This window comes from Orycteropus afer, unplaced genomic scaffold (genome assembly GCF_000298275.1).
Source record: "Orycteropus afer afer isolate SDZICR_OR568_19922 unplaced genomic scaffold, OryAfe1.0 scaffold00106, whole genome shotgun sequence".
Classification (NCBI taxonomy): domain Eukaryota; kingdom Metazoa; phylum Chordata; class Mammalia; order Tubulidentata; family Orycteropodidae; genus Orycteropus; species Orycteropus afer.
The window spans coordinates 5,797,341-5,819,239 of NW_006921693.1; the positions used below are offsets into that span (position 1 = coordinate 5,797,341).

The 21,899-nt window shown below is 42.0% G+C and overlaps 1 protein-coding gene across 1 annotated transcript; it reads left to right on the forward strand.

Annotated features, from left to right (window-relative positions):
• Positions 1–1,002: 1,002 nt before the first annotated feature.
• Positions 1,003–21,128, forward strand: TATDN1 (TatD DNase domain containing 1). Its single transcript, XM_007943408.2, has 9 exons — positions 1,003–1,063; positions 3,439–3,582; positions 3,680–3,722; positions 7,463–7,548; positions 7,639–7,679; positions 10,700–10,776; positions 14,067–14,137; positions 15,976–16,102; positions 21,026–21,128. The coding sequence occupies exons 1-9, from the start codon at positions 1,003–1,005 to the stop codon at positions 21,126–21,128; spliced, it is 753 nt and encodes a 250-aa protein (XP_007941599.1).
• Positions 21,129–21,899: the final 771 nt, after the last annotated feature.

The following is a 21,899-nucleotide window of genomic DNA, read 5'->3' on the forward strand; positions in this document are numbered from 1 at the left end:
TTGAACATCTGTGAGTGAGCAGCTGAGAATGATAGCATCAGCGAATTATGCTGCCGCATATTGCTAATGATAAGCTAACCCCCACCAGGACTAGCAAGTGCAGTTCATCGTAACTTGAACACGTCGGAAGTCGGGGACTGCCTGTGCAGAAGCATACTTGCCAAGAGTCACATGTTTCCTACAAAGATTTCATCAGTGCGCATTCACCCAGTGACTCCCCAACTCTGGTCTCAACCCATTCACATTCTTTAAGGTTACTGAGGATCCCAGAGAACTTTTGTTTATGTGATATGTACTGTATTAGAAATTAAAACTGAGAAACATTAACAATATCTATTTATTTTTTAAATAATAATAAATTTGCATGTTAACTTATTTTTATAAAAAGTATTTCCCCTCCCCCCAAAAAAACTTACTGAGATAAGTGGATTGTCTTACATTTTTTTTCAGATTTCTTTAACATCTGGCTTCATAGAAAACTGTTGAATTGTTGTATCCCTTTCTGTAGTTAATCTGATGCGATCAGTGTCATGTAGCCTCTGGAAAACATGACAGCATGAGAGCAAAGAAAGCAAAGGGGCTCTTGGTAAATTATAAAAATCACTCTGACCTTGCACACCCCCTGAGCATTCCTGGACCACACTGTGAAAACTATTGGATTAATGAACATTGTTGAAGCATTGGTTTAGGGTCACAGAGTTCTAAATTCTGGGATCTTCACTTATTCAGCCTTTCATAACACAGGCTCTGTCCTCGGGAACTTATGGTCTAACAGGAAAGACAGACCTGCAGATATATTTTAACGGGGTGATGGTTTTGTCTACTGGGGTAAGGGGGAGGGGGATGATCTTTGAGCTGAAGTTTAAAGGAAGGGTAGGTGTGTGACAGGCAAAAAGAATATGGCATTCTGGACCAAAGAAGCAGGAGGACCTGTGTGGGGAACTGTTGGTGATGCCTTCTTAACGTCAGTCTTCATTTCTTTGTTTCTTCCTATTTCAGTTTATGATCACAGGTGGGAGTCTGCAAGACAGTAAAGATGCACTGCATTTGGCACAAACAAATGGTATCCTCATATTACTTTTACAAACAAAAATATGAATTAAGTTATTTTGAAGAAGTCTTTCTGAGAACTGCTGCAGGTATAATACAATGGATCGTGACTATGGAAACAACAGAAAAATGGTTTCAATGGAATGTGATTAAGATGAAAAAATTCAGAGGAGCACTTGGTGTATCAACACTCTCTCACAACTAGACACCTTGTGGGATTTGGTTCCTTGGTTCGGAGGTTTAGGGTCATGGTTTCATGGGATGTCCCAGCTAAGTTCATTTGAACTTAATTAGCCTAATTACATGTTTATGCTTCTGTTGGCCCTTCTAGTTCACTGCACAGTGCCTGGGGTCTTAAAAGTTTGCATATGGCCATCCAAGGCACAACAGTCAGTCTGTGTTCACCTGGAACAACAGAGGAAGGAGGGGAGTTGGGAACAGGAGGAAGATACGGAATGTGTGGCTGATTGCCTCCATGAACAACAGCCTCCTTTGCCATGAGACCGGAAGAACTAGATGGTGCCCAGATACCATTATTGAATGTTTTGATCAGAGATTCCATAGAAGAATCCTGATCAAAAGGGGAAATACAGAACAGAATTTCAAGTTCCCATGGACTCTAGACTTTCTGGAGCCATGGAGAGTGGATGAACCCCTGAAACTGTGGCCCTGAGATAATCTTTAAACCTTCAACGAAAAATACCCCTAAAGTCTTCTTAAACCTGAGCAATAGTTTAGCTTAACTAGTGAAAAAGGTCTGCCTTAAGCAGTGTGGTCTTTAAAGAACCATCAATATGGGATCAAATTGACAACAACTCAAAAGATGAGATAGGAACTTCGGGCCCAGTGCATTTAATGAGGGAGGAACAACTCAGAAAAGGAGGGCGAGAAGATGCAACGTAAAGAACGCAGTCAGTGTCACTAAGTTGTACTTGTGGGAACTGTGTATGTTGTGCTGTGTACATTGTCAACAACCACAACAAAATTAATAAAATTTAAAGGAAAAAAAAGAATTTAAACCTTTTCATGAGTGTTGAAAAAGAAACTTCTCTCCTAGTAGTAAAGATTAGTTTCCAGTTTCAGTTAATACGAAGTAAGTGCAGCAGGTACATGACTGATCCTCAGGTGTTTTGGCTGCACAGTTTTTATGTGATGGGTTCAGTGTGTTTAAGGTGGGCTGGGGTTGCTGCTGCTTTGTTCTCCTCTAACTTAAGCTGGGAAAGGTCATCTCCTGATTAATTATCACGTGGGCCAGACAGTGTACAAGGCCCAGATATACAAAGTAGGATAATAGAACATATAATCCCTCAGATGCCTACATCACGTGCATACATTTTGCATTATTTAAAATCTAAATTTTTTTGGAATTGCTTTGTAAAGCAAATCTTGGTTACATAAGACACCTCATTCATCAGACACTTTATTTAATTTTTGTATTTTTGCGTGCCTCGCATGATAGCCACTAAGAAGTAAGGCATTCCACAACATTTTTCAAAATACTGAGGTGTTCCTCTATGTCTACAAACGTATTAAAAGTTCTTTTTCATGGAAACCTTTCTAAAATGTGTGCTTCTCTTCGGGATCTGCTAGCACTTTTTCTTAATGATTAAGGCCATAAAAACATTGATCTTCTCAGAAGCTGTTGAGGTGTTGGGAGTGTTGTCTTCCATACTTTCGGTGCCCAAACAGCTGTGCTTTTATATGTCCATCATCAGCCCTGACCTCCTCCTCCCACGGACCTCGTGTCCTCACTGCTTTGGCTGTGCAGTCTCCTGTGTGTGCACCCCGTCACAGCCTGAGGCCACTCCTCACCTCTCCTGTGCGTGGACGAGTGACCACACAGATGCTCGGGCACCTCTTTTAACTGACTTCTGACTTTGCCTTTGTGGCCCATACAGCTGAAGGCGGCCAGCCCTGGCCTCCAAAGGACGGAGGTTCCTGTTTCCTTAGAAGACAAATGTCTCCTCCACCCCTTTCACTCATCCTGCTGTTACCCTTTCTGAGGGTACTTTCAACTGCTAGCTTACATTAAATTCATGCATCAAGACAGTGAATATAAAGGGTCAAACTAGATGATGGCATTTCAAGAAACAGCTTTCTGTGCCGTTCTGTAAGCCTCCGTGAGTTCCTGGTCCTTGGAAGGAGCTGAGTTAATTTGTCAGTCCATTAAGGCACTTTTCTTACTCAGGTCCTCGGTTGCTCAGGTATTCTAAAAATTCTTAAGTGATTAATAGAATTCTGGCACTGATTTAAAACGAGTTTGAATAGTTTTGTAGCTACTGTTAAAAATTAACTATTTGAAATTATTTGATATGCACCCATGTTTGCATTTTCGATAGAAATAAAAAAATATTTTGAAAGTAACCCTAAGACACTTCTTTGTGTTAGATATGTTTTTCAGTACGGTTGGATGTCATCCTACGCGATGTGGTGAATTTGAAAAGAATAACCCTGACCTTTACTTAAAGGAGTTGCTGAATCTTGCTGCAAACAATAAGAGGAAAGTTGTGGCAATCGGGGAGTGTGGACTGGGTAAGGGCCACCCTATACACTTAGAGGGGCAAACACAAGTGATTGATGTGTTCTGTACAAGTCATGAGTAATTATTGACTCTCTTTATCTTTTAAAGATTTTGACCGGCTGCACTTTTGTCCCAAAGAGACTCAGCTCAAGTAAGGAAATTTGTTGACTATAGAAATTATTGCAAATCTTAAGAGTTTTTTTTTTTTTTCAATAGCTCTTATCAATTGAGAATATACTTGGATTAAACATCAAGATCCACTTTATTTTTTCCCATTGTCTATCAAAAGTTAGGTGAAACAGATTCCATGCATACTTACCTATAGTTCACAAGTTGTTAGTGCTGTCGAGTGGATTACAACTCATAGTCACTCCATGTGACAGTATGACTACCTCATGGGGTTTTTTTGGCTGTATTCCTTATGGGAGCAGATCACCAGTTGTTTTTATCTCATAGCTGCTGGATGGGTTCAAACCACCCACCTTACAGTTAGCAACCAAGTGATTAACCATTGTGCCACCAGGGCTCCTTATAATTCCTAAGGGATAGAACCATGTTGTTTCCTGAACAGTAAACCATATCATTTGATTTTAATTGTAGAGATAAAGAATGAGATTTACATGATAGAAAGTTTTTGTTATTTGTTTAGCAAATGGATTCAGACATGAACCATTCCAATGGAATGGATTAAATACGGTTTAAGAGCAGGAGTGTTATGGATTGAATTATGTCCCGAGAATGTATGTGTTGTGAATCCTGGCCTCTATGCTGATGGTTATAATCCCATGTGGGAATGGGTTGTCTTTGTTATGTTAATGAGGCAGGATTCCTGTACTTTGAGTACTCTACCTCTTTTGAGATATAAAAGAGATTAAACAGCTGAAAAGAGCAGAGATGGGGAAGAGAGATGCCAAGACGCATGAAGATCGCCCAGAGGCAGAAGCTCAGAAGAGATGGGGACCTCCTCCCGAGATGACAGGGAAACCTTTCCCTTAGAGCCAGCACCCCGAGTATGGACTAAAAGTGAGAAAATAAACTTCTGTTTGTTAAAGCCGTCCACTGGTGGTGGTTCTGATATGGTTGCACTAGGAAACTTTGACAAAGGGACATTAAAAAATGGTTAAGGAACCATCACCAAACTAGAAAAGCCTCGTCTGCTCTCACTTAACATTGGTTTCTGTTTGGAACCCGAGAACCCTTTAACAGGAGCCATTTTGAGAGTGGGGGCTTCTGGGAACACTTCAGAGTTCACAGGGACTCCTCCACTCCATTGCCTCCTACAGCTTCAGTAGGAGCACCTGTCTTCACACTTACAACACTCGGTTATAGGTTGAAAAGAAAAATTAGGGCACTGGCTTAATTTAAAATGAGCATTTTGTTGAATTCTATAACAGTGTCTTCTTAATTATCAAGGTAACAGGTCATTAGAATGAGCTTCTAAAGGGGGGTTATTCAGTTACTCATTCACTCAACAAATACTTTTTTATTTGTATTTGTACTGTGTGCCAGAAACTGCTAGGAACTAGTATATAAAAATATGAATAAGGTTCCTTGTTTTTTGTCAGATCATCTTGATGAAGCCAGTACTTGCCGGCCTGAAGGGATCTTTCAGATCATGCATGCCAAAGTAGCGCACTCTCCTCCCGTCTCTCCCACACCAGCAGGTCACACTCCGTGTCCTGCAGCCATTATCAAAAACTGAAAAAAGTGTCCCTTCTGTTTCACTGCTTTGAGGGTTTTCCACCATCAGGGCAAAAGCTAAACTTAGAAAACAGGCAGAATTTATAGCAGAATATTGTTTGTGCCTTAAGAGACATATCCGTTGTTCGGGTGTTCCTCTGTAATAAGAGTCCTAATCAGTTCATCCTCAGTGTGAAACAGTTGCTAGTGGTTACCAGGAAGGGGTGACGGATGGAAAGTTCAAATTGAGGGGTTTTTTTGTTTTGTTTTTTTTAATTATAAAACACTGAATAACTCTGGGTAAAATGAAGACATACCAGTAATATTCACAGTTAGCTCGTTACCCCTCTTCCCCTTGCTCCGTCCCTGTCCCCTAGCGTGTGCAGACAGCATGCAAACCCAATTCTGTGTACTCACTGCCCTCTGTATTGGAGCATTTTTCACTTTGTACTGACAATAAGTTTAATACTTTCCCTTCCCTCCGACACATCCATTAGTGTTTGAGTTCTTCAGAGGCACGCACCAGTTCCTACTAATCTATCTCCCAGAGCACCGAGCATAATATACTTGGCACGTGGTTGGTTCCTAGTAAATGTTTGTTGGATGTTTAATGAAGAGTGAGGGAGGGGTCTTCTTGATTTTTGTAGAGCAGCATGGATAAAAAGCCCATAATTTACTTGAAAAATCAAAGCTTTTTAAAATGTCAGATCTGCCATTTTTTTTTCATCTAATTCTCATTTTTCTGAAAAATAGCATAATTCATTCTCTTGTGCTTTTTTTTAACAAATGTCTTCGGTGTGGGTCACACCCCAACATAAAACGAAAACCCTCACAACTGGACCGGTAAGCAACGTGATGAACGCAGAAAATACGGAAGGAGCTGAGGATTTCATCTTCCTCGGACCCAGTCGGTGCCCATGGAAGCGCAGGCGAGAATCAGATGCCACAGTGCATGGGGCAGTCTGCTGTAAACGACCTCTTTCAAGTGCTCAAAAGCAAGGGTGTCACCTTGAAGACTTAAGGTGCACCTGACCCAAGCCGTGGTATTTTCAGTGGCCTCATGTGCATGCAAAAGCTGGACAATTAATAAGAAAAATAGAAGAATTGACATACTTGAATTACAGTGTTGGCAAAGAATAGTGACTGTACCATAGCACTTGACTGCTAACCAGAAGGCTGGCGCTTCAAACCCACCAGCCACTCCTCGGAAGGAAGGTTGGGCAATCTACTTCCATAGTGATACCACCTCGGACACCCAGGAAGGGGTCGCTGTGAGTTGGGTCCAGCTCGAGAGCACATAACAACAGCAACCGTGGCCACCAGAAGACTGAACAAATCTGGAAGTACAGCCAGGATGTTCCTTTGAAGTGAAAACAGCAAGATGGTCTCACTCACTCTGTCAGGAGGGAGCAGTTTCTGGAGAAGGACATCATGCTCATTGAAGTAGAGGGTCAGTGATAGAGGAAGACCCTCAGGGAGATGGATTGACGCAGCGACTGCACAGGGAGCCCAAACATATCCCTCGACAGGGGATATGTCATGAGGATGGCTCGGGATGGGCACTGTTTCATTCTTTATACAGGGGCCACTGTGAGGCCAAACTGACTTGACAGTACCTAACAACAACACTTAACAAATACTTGGCTTTTTTAAAAGAGAATCCTTACTCTGTCTTTTTGCTCAATGATAGCAGTCATGTTTTTATTTACGTATAACTGCGTATAAAGAATTGGTTGCAAACTGGAATTGATTAGCACGAGGTATCGAGGTCTGCCTGACTTCTCACTTTGGTGGGTGACTCCCACTGAGGGACTCAGGCAGCTGGTGGAGCAGGAGCACACGTTGCACCACCAGCGTGTGCGCCAGGATGTGGGGGAGTGGCTGCTGCTGCTGGATCGATGACCTGGGAGAAGATCCCCAACGCCTTTAAACATGAACCTCACAGCTCTTTACTTCAAAGGATCAGTAGGAAAGTAAAACTGAAAAACACTTCTGAAAATAATTTAGAAAGGACTGTTTTTTTCTCCTCCCAGAAAATGAAGCATCCATTCAGAAGTTACATGTTGGCAAAAGCTCTCTGCTAAACCTGATGTGTTCTAGATGTTTGAATGTATCGTTGCTTTCTGATAGTTTCAGAAGAATGAATCATTAGATATTTTTCTCTTGCTAAAATAAGAATTTTAATGAGAAAATGTTTTCTGCACTGTACAGATATTTTGAAAAACAGTTTGAGCTGTCAGAACAAACAAAATTACCAATGTTTCTTCATTGTCGAAACGCACATGCTGAATTTTTAGGTGAGTCAAAACTACATTCTCACTTACGGTTTACACATTTAACAGAAATTAAACTGTATGCTGACCGTCGTTTCTGTTTGTAATCCACAGACATAATGAAAAGAAATAGAGATCGGTGTGTCGGCGGAGTGGTGAGTGTAGAAACATTTTCATGTGTGACGCACAAGAAGGTCTTGGTTATTACCTTAAGGTTAACCTCACATAATTCATGTTAGCAGTGATGTTCCTGATTCATTCACTTACAGACATAAATCACACTTCTGTTTACACTCCTTTGTTCACAGTAGGAGAATGAGTTGGAACCCCACACATTTTAACAGTGTGTGTGTGTGATGGTCTCTCTTCTGCCTTGTCCACAAGTTATTTTAAGTCCAATTTAAATTTTAAGGGAAAACAGTATTTTACCGCCGTTTGCATTGTTTCAGGTGTGCCCTCCTCGCCTGTCAGCCACGTGCACTCACCGTCAGCTCTGAACCCGAGACACTCTCTTCCGTAACCCGCCTCTGCTCTCCGTGCTGCTCCCATGTGGCCCTTTCATTCAGTCCTGAGCCATGTCTCAGATGTGTCATCTGTCCACCACTTAACTCGTGGATCCATCGCACTGAGTCTGTCTTTTCTTGGATCATGGACTCCTTTGCAGCTCTGCCTGGCAAAAGGCCTCATATACACACATTTGTTTGTACAATTTCAGGAGAGACTCACTGATCTCTCGTGAAAAAGCTGTTTATTCAAGCATGTGAACCACACACTGGGCCACCTAGAGAAAGCGGACCTTGCACTGCACATGCACTGTTCACCCGGGCTGTGCGGCGTCAACAGTAATCTCTCAAGGTTTTAGCCCCTTTCATGCTACTGGTGGTGTAGTGGATAAGGCACTGGGCTGCTAACCAGGTCAGTGGTTCAAACCCACCAGCCATTCCATGGAAGGAAGATGGGGCGATTTACTTCCGTAAAGATTTACTGCCTCAGAAACCCAGTGGAGGTTGCTGTGAGTCAGAATCGACTCAATGGCAGTGGGTTTGGTCATACTAGTAGTGATTTGTATGTTTTCTGCATTTCTGTGGTGTTGATGTTGCTGTGTTCATTGTATGACTGTTACCCTGTAACAGATCCTCTAGAAACTACTCTGGAATTGAGAGAGGCCTTAAGTAAGGTCCCTGGGATGGCGGGGGACTCTTACTTTAACCTTCAGACTCCACTGCTTGGCCCACTTGCTTTATTTCTAAATAAGAATTTACTTAGATGATGAAATAATAGAATAAAACCTGCAAAAGCCAGAACCTGTGTAAGACAGAAGCCTAGCAGAGAAGGAAAACTCGAATATTTTCCACTAAAATGAGCAATTGAAAGCGGTGAAGCCACCCTGTCAAAGGAGGGAAACTGGGGAGACTTGGAAAAATGAGGCAGTCCCATTGAGTTCCAGCTCTGACTGGTTTCCCTGTAGTTTAAAAAATTAACACAGCTATAGGAACAAATGGGAGCTCTGGTAGCATAGTGCCTAAGGCACTTGACTGCTGACCAGAAAGCTGACAGTTCAAACCTACCAGCCACTCCTCAGAAGGAAGGTTGGGCAATCTACTTCCGTATACTGCCTCGGAAACCCAAGGAGGGGTTGCTATGAGTTGGGTCTGACTCGATGGCATATAACAACAACAATAGGAACAAATACAGTGTAAATATTTGACTTTTATTTAAAAAAAGAAAGAAAATTTTCCAAATAAAGACCTGATAGTTATCTGAAATGGTTTATAAGAAATTGCATTTAAAATTCTTATGGTAGTAACAGAGTCTGTGTTCTAGTCAGTTAGAAATGCCCTGGGGAGAAAGTAAAGCCTTTATGGCCAGCTGTGTCATAGAGGAAAGAGCTCTGGTGGTGCAGTGGTTAAAGCATTTGGCAGCAAACCAAAAGGTCTGCAGTTTGAACCCACCAGCTCTCTGCTTCCGTAAAGATTCACAGCTTTGGAAACCCTCTGGGGGAGTTCTGGTCTGTCCTGTAGGGTCGCTGTGGGTCAGAATCCACTTGACTGGAGTGGGTCGGGTTGAATCCCAGACCCTCACTCCCATCTGGTCTATTCTGACTCACAGCAACCCCCATTGGGTTTCCAAGGCTGTAAGTCATCACGGAAGCAGACTGCCTCATCTTTCTTCCGCAGAGCAGCATGGTGGGGTCAAACCACTGACCTTTCGGTTAGCAGCCAGATGCCTTAACCACTGCACCACCAGAGCTCCTTGGGTGTAATACAGTTTTTCTTTATTACTGAACAGCATGTTATCCACAGTGTAGTCAGACTCTGGATTCAGTGATACCGTGATGACATTTTTTAGGTGACTTTCTTCTTATTCATTAATTTTGTATCATGGATTGGGTGAAAGTTCAGAGGAAGTGTGTTCTCCACGCAGCAGTTCATACACATTTCATTTTGTGACAGTGAAATCCCCACAGCATCGCGGCTCTCTTCCACTTCCTCCCTTGGGTTACTTTTCCCTGTGTGTGACCTTACTTTTAAAGGAAAGTTACTGTGTTTGGTCCCTTGCTGTTTTTGATGACATTAGTGCACCCACAGTGTACAGTCCTGTGCCGTGACCCCTGGGTCTTTAGAGGAGAGAAGGACCACTTCAGTCTTTTGTGGTGAGCTGTTACTGACTGTGTAACAGTCTGCATTTTTGAGCAGCATTCTCACAGCCTCTTTCTACATCTTCTTTGAAATTGCTTCTTAAAGGAGTCGATTCTCTTTTTAAAAAAAGTATCCTATAACAGAGAAGTTGAAGAGTATTTAAAACTTCATTTTAAATGGTTTTATAACATTTCTAACTTTGCCTCACGGTCTTTCCTGAGAATATGGCTCCATACGCTGTCCCCCCTCCTGGAGGTGTCCGCGGTGATGTCACTGCAGAGAGCGTTCTAGGCAGCTCCCTCCCTCTGGCTTCACGTCACTGGCAAGGGTGTCACTGGCAAGGGTGACCAGTTCTAATTGTGAAATTGATTTGCAAACAGAGTGGTCAGGACCACCCCATGTGGAACTCAGTGTGTGGCCTTGAATCCCTTCCATCAGCTGGATTCTTTAGAAAATCTAATTAATGTTACTTAGAATACTTAGAAATTAAAGAGAGTAATTACTGTACTCATACAATCCCATCTGTCTGTTCATAGGTGCATTCATTTGATGGTACCAAGGAAGCAGCAGCTGCCTTGATTGACTTGGACCTTTACATAGGGTTTAATGGTTGGTACGTTCTTAGGTTGTTGTTTTTTCCAAGCACATTTCCTAAATCATTCTCCAGTGTATTGCTAATAAAGACTTCAGTCTGTCTTTATTAAATCTGTGTGTGTTTTACACTGGTCTTTGCTTGAGATTTTCAGTATTTACTTAAAAAGGGCGTATCCATACTAAAGGCTAAAGCTTGAAAGTTGTAGACCCCCCTGTGGTCCAATGATGGGGCAGCTGGTGTGATGAGCAGCTGGCTTTCTCTAGCAGTGGGCTTCATTCTGTCAGATCGTTTTATTCCTTAAAAGCCCATGTTTTCACAGCATTGCGTATACATATGCACAGGTGATGTCTGACAACAAGGAACAGTTACACTGTGGCCTAGTCACCTTCTGTCTCTGTAGACCAGGAACCTAAGGCTCAGGAAAGTTTAGCAAGAGCTACAAAGTGACTCCTGAGTGGTAAGTGCTCCTGACACCTGGGTCCTCTGCCTTCGTGTGCTGTGGCCTCTGCTGAAACCCCACACTGAGCGCCGGCCCCCAGCACCACTAGCCAGTACAGCCAGGCCCACTTTATTCCAAGGACCCGACGGCCTCCACCTGTGTCTTTTCAACACTGTCAATGCAGCTCATTTCAGTAAACTGCAGAATAGTGTATGAAGAGTTCCCCAATTCACTGTTTCACTGTTACTTTTCTGATAACATTATTTTTCCTAAACTCCCCTTAGTACAATATACTCCTTGAATTGTCTGCTATAGGGTTCAGACTGCTGAAATAGCCTAGATGCTTCATTCATATTTTCAGTTTATAATTTAGTTAAATGTATAAATCCACATACAAGGGAATGTATATGGATTCAAAAGTCAGGCAGTACTAAGCAGTTACATAGCCCCCAGCCTGCCCTCCACCCGAGTTGGCTTTCCTGAGGCAGCCACTGTGCCATTTATCTCCATATTCCAAAATCATACACACACACACTGCCATCTCTTGCTCCATCCCCTTAACTGTCCATTCTCAGGAAGGTCCATGAACATTGCAGCGTTTCTGTCCCCCGACCCACCTCCATCATTCCCTCCATATGCCTCTCACTCAAGTGATCTCAGGATATTTGTTTACATCCATCCATATTCTGTGGTTTCATTATGATACCTGAATATTAAATGCTGAACCATGTGCTAGAATATACTTCTTTTCTTACGCCACTTTTTTATTTCCCTGGAGTAAGTTGCTTCATATTTGAATTTACTTGGCTTTCTTCAAAACCCAGAGCCCTCTCACACTTCCCACTGAGGCGCTAAACTGCCTTTACCAGTTTTTCCAGGAGAAGACCTATCGCAATCCCCTGAGCATTCCATTAGCTACAGCCCCTCCATCTTTCTGCTTCATTTTGGGTCACTGTCTCTTCTGTGCGGATCTGTTTTTAGACTCCATGCATTTCTTTTTCATCTTGATGGAGCACATCTCTGGAACATGCTGAGAAAGTACTCTGGGAAGTAGATTTCTGAGACTTTGTGTGTTTAAAAATACATTTACTCCTCTCTTAAATGTTTGGATATTAAAAGAAAGAGGGTGGGAGGGAGGGAGGAAGGAAACAAACAAAAACGCCCACCTGATAGTTTTTCTGGTTGTAAAATTATAAGTTGGGAATGATTTTCACCGAAAATCGACATGTTCCATTTCTCGGTTCCAGTGCTGAAAATGAGAAGACAATTGCTCTTGTGATTTCTGATCTTTTGTGTGTGACGTCTCTCCCCTGTGGAAACTTAGTCATTTCTGACATGACAACGTCACAGAGATGTGCCTGGATGTCTTGTGTGGCCACTTGTTTTGTGCCGCTGCCGTCCGCCCCTTCGCTGGAAGCTGATGAGAGTCAGTCCTGGAGTGTACTCGTGCTCTGCACACGTGGGGTGGCCACGTGTCGGAATGGGCTCCTTGGCAGCCGGTTTGGGGTTTATTGTTGTCGAGGTTTGGCTTGTGGAGACTCAGCCATCTCTCCACGATGCTACATGTTGGGTTCAGGTCTGTGCCATGTTTTCATTCTGGGCACAAAGCTGAAGAGGCAGCAACTGAAAATGAAAGTCAAGACAGTCTCCCAGAAAAAAAGACGTTGTGTATGAACGACATGGCTTAGTGGACCAAATCACAAGCCCTAAAATCTAACTAATGGAAAGTCCCAGGAGAGAGAAGGAAAAAAGGAATCCCTCTCTTTCCATCTTCAAATGATATATTCCGAGAGACTGGAGGGGACAGTCTAAATTGGAAAGATACAACTGCCCAAATGGTGAAAAATAAAAATGCCCAAATGAGGAGGAAAGATTTACATCCAGAGCGAGCATCGGGAGTTTCAGAACATCAGGAATAATGGGCAGTCCTACAACCTTCCAGATAGAGGGCGAGAAGAGGACCTACAAAGCAATGAGAATCAAAATGGCATCTCGTTAAACAATGCCTCGATTCCAACAGTTGTGATTTCCATCCTTATGGAGAGTGCATTTCTCATTAGTGAAGCATGAACTCTTGAGTGTCTAATACACAGCCAGGAAATCCCTGTGTATTTGGTCCCTAAAGGAGCCCAGGTGTCCCTGCCAACAGCCTTAGCAGGGAGGCCCTCTGAGTTGTACACATTACAGAGAAGCAAATGGATTCTTCAAAAAAGTTAAATTTTACTTAGATGCTATGAAAAGCTACTGGAGAATCAATTGATAAGGATGAAAATTTGCATCCCCTAAAGGTAGTGGCTCTGGTAGCATAGTGCCTAAGGCACTTGACTGCTAACCAGAAGGCTGGCGGTAAACCCACCAGCCCCTCCTCAGAAGGAAGGTTGGGCAATCTACTTCCGTAGTGACACTGCCTCGGAAACAAAAGGAGGGCTGCTATGAGTCGGGTCCGACTCGACAGCAAATAACAACAACAAAGGTAGTGAGTAGCATGGTGCCTAAGGCACTTGACTGCTAACCAGAAGGCTGGCAGTTCAAAGCCACCAGCCACTCCCCAGAAGTAAGGTTGGGCAATCCACTTCCATAGTGATACTGCCTCGGAAACCCAAGGAGGGGTCTCTGTGAATTGGGTCCGACTCCACGGCAGTGCGTTTGGTTTAAAGGTAGGAGCTGGTCAGGAGAGGCCTTCGTCTGGCCCAGTGAAGCCTGCACGGATGCAGGCTCTGGAGGGATGAAGGAGCGCGCTGCCGGGGTGGCCAGGGTTTGTTATTTGAAGCATAAGTTTGTACCATGAGAAAGTTACTCATTAAATTCCACCTTTTTATATTTATTATTTATACACGTATAGATAGCTTTTCTTTTCTTTTTTTTTTAGCTCACTGAAAACTGAGGCTAATTTAGAAGTTTTGAAGTCAATACCTAGTGAGAAATTAATGATTGAGACTGGTAAGTATTATGTTTTTAGGACTTTAATTTTCCTTAAATTAAGGCATAATGAAAAAGCTAAAGAAAATATCCAGCCTCCAGTTTACTGTTAAAAGAAAGAGGCAGCCAACGTACTTGCAGAAGACTTGGGCGGCAGCCATCAATGGAAGGAAGATTATCTAAGGGGATTTTTTTTTTTTTTTTTTTTTAATTTTTGAAGTTTGACTATGATTGGGCACTTAAAAAATGAATGTCAGAATATGCAGTAACTAAGGATTGAGGTTGAATATTTAAAAAGTCTCAGCTAAGCATTTTACCTCAGATTTTCACAAACTATCTGATTAGAATTCTACAAAATGTCCTTATGATTATTTAATGCCACGGCACTTTTTAAATAAACTGCAAACATTTAAGTCATAGTTTAAGACTATAAAAAGGTTGCATTGCTGAATCAGTGGTGGAGTTCTCACCTTCCACATGGGAGACCCAGCTCCAGACCTTGTACACAGCCACCAACTGTCTGTCAGTGGTGGATTGCATGTTGCTGTGATCTGGTGGCATGCCTAAGGCACTTGACTGCTAACCAGAAGGCTGGCGGTTCAAACCCACCAGCCACTCCTCGGAAGGAAGGTTGGGCAATCTATGCCCGTAGTGATACCGCCTCGGAAACCCACGGAGGGGTCGCTATGAGTCGGGTGCGACTCGAGGGCACATAACAACATGCTGCTGAACAGGATTCAGTGGAGCTTCCAGACTAAAATAGACTTAAGGCCTGGCAATTTACTTCCCCCAAAAAATCAGCCAATGAAAACCCTCTGCATTACAAGGTCCGATCTACAACCAGTCCTGGGGGCGGTGCAGGGCTGGGCAGCGTCTTGTTCCGTTGTGCCTGCGCGTGCCATGAGCTGGGGGCCAACTACCGCAGCTAACAGCTTAAGGACTGGAGATATTCATGTATTGCCTCCTAAAATGCAACAGGGATAGAAGCTAAAATTACCTCCTGGGATTCCAGGCTTCCTTATCCTTATATCGTGAACTTTAGTAGAAGCCATTCTGGAGAAATCCAGTTATTTTCTTGGCAGTCATGAAAATGAACCTTTGGGGAGCTTCCTGGCTGGTGGTTAAGTACTGATGCAGGGAGGAGGGTAGTATATCTCTTTTTGAAACTTGGAAGCTGTGCACTGGGAACCCTCCCAGACCTCACCTTATGTGCTCTTCATATCCTTTTTACTATAATAAATTTCATTTATTAGAGGGAAGAAATTAAGATGTTTTTATTAAGAGTATAATCCATGTCATTGAGTCAATTCCAACTCACAGTGACCCTATAGGGCAGAATGGAACTGCCCCATAGAGTTTCCAAGACTGTAAATCTTTACAGACTGCCTCATCTTTATCCTGAGGAGCGGCTGGTGGGTTTAAACCACCAATCTTTTGGTTTTGTAAAATATGTAAGTTATTAAAATGCTTTATTAAAGAAATAGATAAGTGAATACCCCAATATTCAAAGCCACTGTTTTACATTCTGTAGAGGCAATATAGAAATTTAACATAAATGTTTTTATGTTGTATTTCTTTTAGGTTTTGTTTTGTGTGTGCGTGTGTTTTAAAGCATGCCATAACCCAATACTGTTAGCGGGCGGGGGGGGGGGGGGTGAGTCCTATAAAACACCTAAGAGGTTGTACAATTTGAGATTTTTGCTTTTCTTAAAACCATTACATTGATATAGCCTCTTTTGAAACTAAATAGTGGCATGTATTTCAGAGGCTATATATTAATTTGAAATGATCATCAAGAAAACGATCATTTAACAAGGTAAACAGATCTGTAAGAGACACTTCTCTCTGCTTAACTCTAGATGCACCTTGGTGTGGAGTCAAAAGTACACACGCAGGATCAAAATACATAAAAACTTCATTTCCTACCAAAAAGAAGTGGGAAGATGGGCACTGCTTGAAAGACAGAAATGAACCTTGCCATATAATGTAAGTGTTTTGCTTTCATTGTCTTCGGAAACACTAATAACATTAAAAACCAAACCCACTGCCATCTTGTTGATTTGGACTCACAGCAACCCACTGGATTTCCAAGGCTGTAAGTCTTTACTGAAGTAGATTGCCTCATCTTCCAGTAAGCAGCCAAATGGCTTACCCAGTGTGCCACTAGAACTCATTAAACATTAGATCCGCCATCAAATGCCACTTCCAGGGTGAACGGGAGGGACAGCATCAGCAGGTAGTAAAGTTCTGTGAAATCTAAACCCAGTTCAGGTCAGAGGCCACGATTCTCTAATGCAGCACGAGGAAGGGATCGCCCCCGGACTGCCCGGGCTCCGCTCTTTCCAGGTCGTCTCAGCCGTGAGGGATCGTACGGCTGCAGGGAGAAATGCGTGTGCTTTGGGTCCTTTGTTACTCAGTGGAAGACAGAACAGTTCTTAAACCTGTCCACAGCCTCACCTCACCTGGTTTAAGTCTTGTAACTTCCTGGCGTTTATAAAAAGGCTGCCTTCATGGGAGACCTCTTTCTAAACAGAATCTGTTTTAATTTAACATTTTTAAATGATTTGACAATCTGAATAAAATAATAACATCTTTTTCTTTAAGCTTCTGAGCAAAAGGATGACAGAACAGAGTTCTTTTTCCAACCTACGGAAAAAGGTAGAACCTTACAGAATTTTGGTCTCTATAAATGTAATTCAAAAGGTATTTTTAAAATTTATTATAAGACATGTGAAAAGAGGGACTGTTACCCCTCATTCAAGGAGCTATAAAAGAACATTCTAACATACAGGAATGGTTTGCTCTGTTGCTTTAATGGACACATCATCCAATTTTTTTGTTGTTGTTTCTTTGCACAAGCAGATAATTTTAGACTATTATCAGCTCTACTATGGTTTGCCAGTTCAGACAACTGGGCATGTTGATAACACATTCATGAAGCTAATGCTGAATTACTTTTCGACTGGGATGATTCCTTCGTATGCACCATCTGTCTTCAGTAGGGTTTTTTTTAACAGTTAAAAGACTATTAGGCAAGATCTAGAATACAGCAGGCAAAAAAGTGAAGGATTGTTCTATAAAATGTCTTGAAAGATTTTGTTTTATTAATTTGCTCGTGCTGGCCAAGACTTTAAAGCCGAATGAATGCTTTAAAAGAACCACAAGTTTTATGAAACAGAGGTACTTACAAATTCAATCGGGAGACAGTTTTTCTGAATAGTAATTTGGAGACAAGAAAGAGGTATTTTGCCAGCAGCCAGCTCAGAGGAAGGAGTTGCCAGTGGTGTACCCCAAGTCAGTTTCCTAAACTGCTTCAATCTTAGATGAAATTGTAAGTACTGACTTGAGGTGTATGTGTTTTCAAGACCAGTTTTCAAATGTAGACTAGTAAGAACCATGAAGGCTTGAGTGTCAGCTGTCATCAATACCAGCTCTTTAACAGACCAGGTGGAGTCTGGGAGAACGAACATTTGCAAACAGAACACGTTTCAGAAGTACACATGCCTCCAGTCTAGTGCTAATTACTGATAGCAAGTTAATTCCTATTTACCAAAGCCATTTTTATCAGCCTCCATCCCATCAAGAGTTTTATGTTGTAATTATCTGTACAGAGGTCTCGCCTCTTTTGCATGATAAATTTGTGCAAACGTTTTGAGCTCCCACCATGTCAGGAAAGGTGCAGGTTACTAGCTACACAGAGGAATCAAGACAGTCACTGTGGGTGACATTTAACAAGTAGACAAGGCTCTCTGCCCTCCTGGGGAAAACAAGAGGTAAATTAGTCCCAGACGGTAGCGCTGCTAGAAGTCTGAGTATATACCTCAACCACAGGATGTGGGAGGAACAGCAGAAGAGGGCTTTACTGAGGTGGCATTTCACCAGTTCTGTAAGCTTGACTGGGAGTCAGGCCAGATAAAGACAATCACCTTGAGCAAAGGCAGACTCCAGAGAGCCTGACTGGTCCAGGGGACAAGGAGGTTAGTGTGGTGGCAAGTAGGACACGAGGGCTCAGTGGAGGAAGGCGAGTCTGGGCAGGCAGTGAGACCAGAGGGCTTCTGTACAGCAAGCCTAGTAGTTTCGATTTTATCAGGCTCCAGAGGATTTTAAGCAGGAAAGTAGCAGCTTTTGGTTTTGTTTTTAAACTGGCATCGGTATGGGGAAGAGTTGGAAAGGAGAGAGATGGCAGGAGTCGTTGAGCTTGCACAGGACTGTGCATGTAATAGCACTTGGATTACTGTGTGCGTGACTTTTAAAAACTGGGCCTTCTAAGTGGTGAGGAAGTCAAGACAACTGCAAGATAGAACGGACTGTTCTAAACTTGGGAAGAAAATTGTAAATTACAGGGTAAACTCAAAGAAAAGCGAAAAACCTTCACATCAAAATTTAAAAAAAGGACAAGCCCAAATATTTAGCAAATACTAAAACAGCAATGAAGGAAGTGATAATACAATTTGTAAACAAAACGAGGTCAACACAGAACATGATATGGAACAAAGAAATCAGCACAACCAAAGAAAAACACATAACAAAATGACAGCAACAAATTCATACTTGTCAATAATTACACTGAATGTCAATGGATTAAATGCACCTCTCAAGAGACAGAGACTTTGCAGACTGGATAAGAAAACATAACCCATCAATATGCTGTCTACAAGAGACAAAGACAAAAACAGACTAAAAATCAAAGATTGGAAAAAGATCCATCAAGCAAATGGTAACCAGAAAAGAGCAGGAGTGGCAATGTTAATTTCTGATAAAATTGACTTTAAAAACCACCATACAAGACAAGGACATTATATAAATGACTAAAGGATCGATGAACAAGAGGACATAATAATAATAAATATCTGTAGTGCCTAAGGCATTTATTTGACTGCTAACCAGAAGGCAGGCGGTTCAAACCTGCCAGCCACTCCTTGGAAGGTTGGGCGATCTACTTCCCTAGTGATACTGCCTTGGAAACCCAGGGAGGGGTCATGATGAGTTGGATCCGACTCCCTGGCAGTGAGTTTGGGTTTTTTTTTTTTGGTATGCACCCAATGAAAGAGCCCCAACATACAAACTTCAAAAGAATTGAAAAGACACATGGAAAACAAAAAACACCTGTGCCTAGTGTGAAGAATGCAACATTAAACAAAAGAAATCACTGAATTATCAAGGAAGCTATACTTCATATTCTAGGTAAGTGTTTAGGCTACTGAATATACATGGAAACAGCTTGAGTGCAAAAGGTTGTTCTAACATTGCTGATCAACTGTACTATCAGACGTCATACAACAGAGTGCTCTGCAGAGCTCCAGCAGATGTGGAGCAAAGCTGGGCTGAGCTTTAAAATGCTGCGCCACCAGCAGCCCGGCTTCTACGTCCCAATTCCCAGTAGTTCCAAGAGAACTGCTACAGCTTCCCAATTAGGACTTCTAGTGTCCTAATTGAAATATTAATAGACTTTCTGTTACCATAGTTTGAATGTCAACATCTATTTAATATAATCAATTCATCTAGAATATTAACTAACCTTTTTGCCACTGTTGTGAAACAAGAAGCCCCCGGTGTTGCAGTGGTTAAGCATGCAACTGCTAACCGAGAGTCCATGACTCGAATCCACCCTCAGCTCCACAGGAGAGTGGCAGCCTGTATCCATTAAGATTTACAGCCTTGGAAACCCTATGGGGCGGTTCTTTTCTGTCCTGCAGGGTCCTATGGGTCAGAATTGACTTGATGGGTTTGGGATTTGGTATTATACAACAAGAAAATTCCAGTTAATCTTAAATCTCCTTTTCTGATTCCTAGAAGTGTTCACATTTAAGATACCCATTAAGGGAACAAAAAGCTTTAAACAAAGACTAGTTAAATGTATGATTGACTTTGGACGTTTCTAAGTCATGTATGGAAAATAGGAGCTCTTGTAGCATAGTGCCTAAGGCACTTGACTGCTAACCAGAGGCTGGCGGTTCAAACCCACCAGCCACTCCTCGGAAGGAAGGCTGGGCAATCCTACTTCCGTAGTGATACTGCCTCGGAAACCCAAGGAGGGGTTGCTATGAGTTGGGGCCGACTCGATGGCACATAACAACAACGTATGGAAAATACTCTACCTATTGCAGGGAAACACTGCTGCTAGTTATTGTAAGCAAAACGACTGAAAGACGGACACTTGGGCTGTTCTGTAGCGGGAGAAACCAGGCAGGATCAGCAGTGAGCTCCTTCTCATCTGTCACCACTCCTCCCCTCCCCCAGATAACATCACACATTCCTTTACTGTCATTGTGCTGGGATGGCAGCAGGTTCCTGCTGTCCCTAAAAGAGAAGACTAGTTCTCTAAGCAGGAGCTGTCACATTTTGCTACCCCCATGGTACATGCATAATACCTCACCCTTACTAAGTGTGGTGTACTTTTTGTTTTCATTTCTTAAATGCTTACCATGGCCCACTACCAAGTTCCTCATTGTGCTACTCATTACCTAAGTTGGCTGGTTTTATAATTTACTTGAACCTGGTTCTTAGCTCTAATCACATACCAAACAGCCCCAGCAATTTACCTTTAATTACTCTAAATATTCTAATGGCATAGTGCCAAAGGCACTTGACTGCTAACCAGAAGGTTGGTGGTTCAAACCTACCAGCCACTCCTCGGAAGGAAGACTGGGTGATCTACTTCCGTAGAAATAACTACCTTGGAAACCCAAGGAGGGATCGCTGTGAGTCAGACAACTCAATGGCACATAACAACAACAATTCTACCAGTAATAAGATGAACATTTATGATTATTACTGAAAATTCTGACTAAGCTTTGCTTATTTTGTTAAAGGTACATGGTGTAGAAAATGATGATTATAGACCTTTAGAAAAGAGTACATGTTGGGAATGTGATGACTGTCCCTTTTTTTTTTTTTGTTTCATTCTAGTCAAATACTGGAGGTAATGTCTGCAGTAAGAGATGAGGACCCACTGGAGTTGGCCAATACTCTGTATAACAATACCATTAAAATATTTTTTCCTGATATGTAATTGGTATGTCATCTGTTTTCCATCATGTATGTAAAATTTTACTGAAAGCTTCAATAAAGGACTTACCCTGGCAGCTGTTTAAAGGGTATTATATATCACCATACACCCTCCTTCTAATTGATATCCGTAACATCAAATTAGTACTTTTTATATCAATTAAAGCCCTAGTTTAAAACAAGGAAAACTCCCAACTACTTTCATTTTGTAATCTCTCCCAAAGTCTGAAAGGACAATTTTATGCCAACACTGCAAACACAGAATAACTAGCAAATACACTGCCTGTCCATAAAAATTTATCAGTACATTCTGGTTCATAGCAAAATTTGGTGATAAAAGCTATTTCTCAACTCTTAGTTTCTAAAGCATGACTTCAGACTTAATGCAACTACACTTCTATTCTCAGATTTCACAATTTCTCAATTGATTCTAGTAGGTTAATTTTTTCCTTAGTTTTGAAACACTGAAATAGAGCCTTTCTCCTCTGGTCCAGTTTTTATTTCCTTGACTTTAGTGTGGTTTCACTTGGACTTGTATACTCGTTCTCCCACCCATTTAAAGAACACCAGGGTCCAGACTTAGAATTGTCATGTCCTTTCATTGAGGAGTCTTTGGCACAGGTGACGCACCGTTATCATCACTATAACTATTAAAAAGCTGTTTGTTCAAGTTTGTCATAAAAACGTGAAAACATTTTATTCTATGTACAATAATGTACACAAATTTAAATAGGTCACCAAAGAGACCAGAAGTAATTAAAGAGGTATATTTACA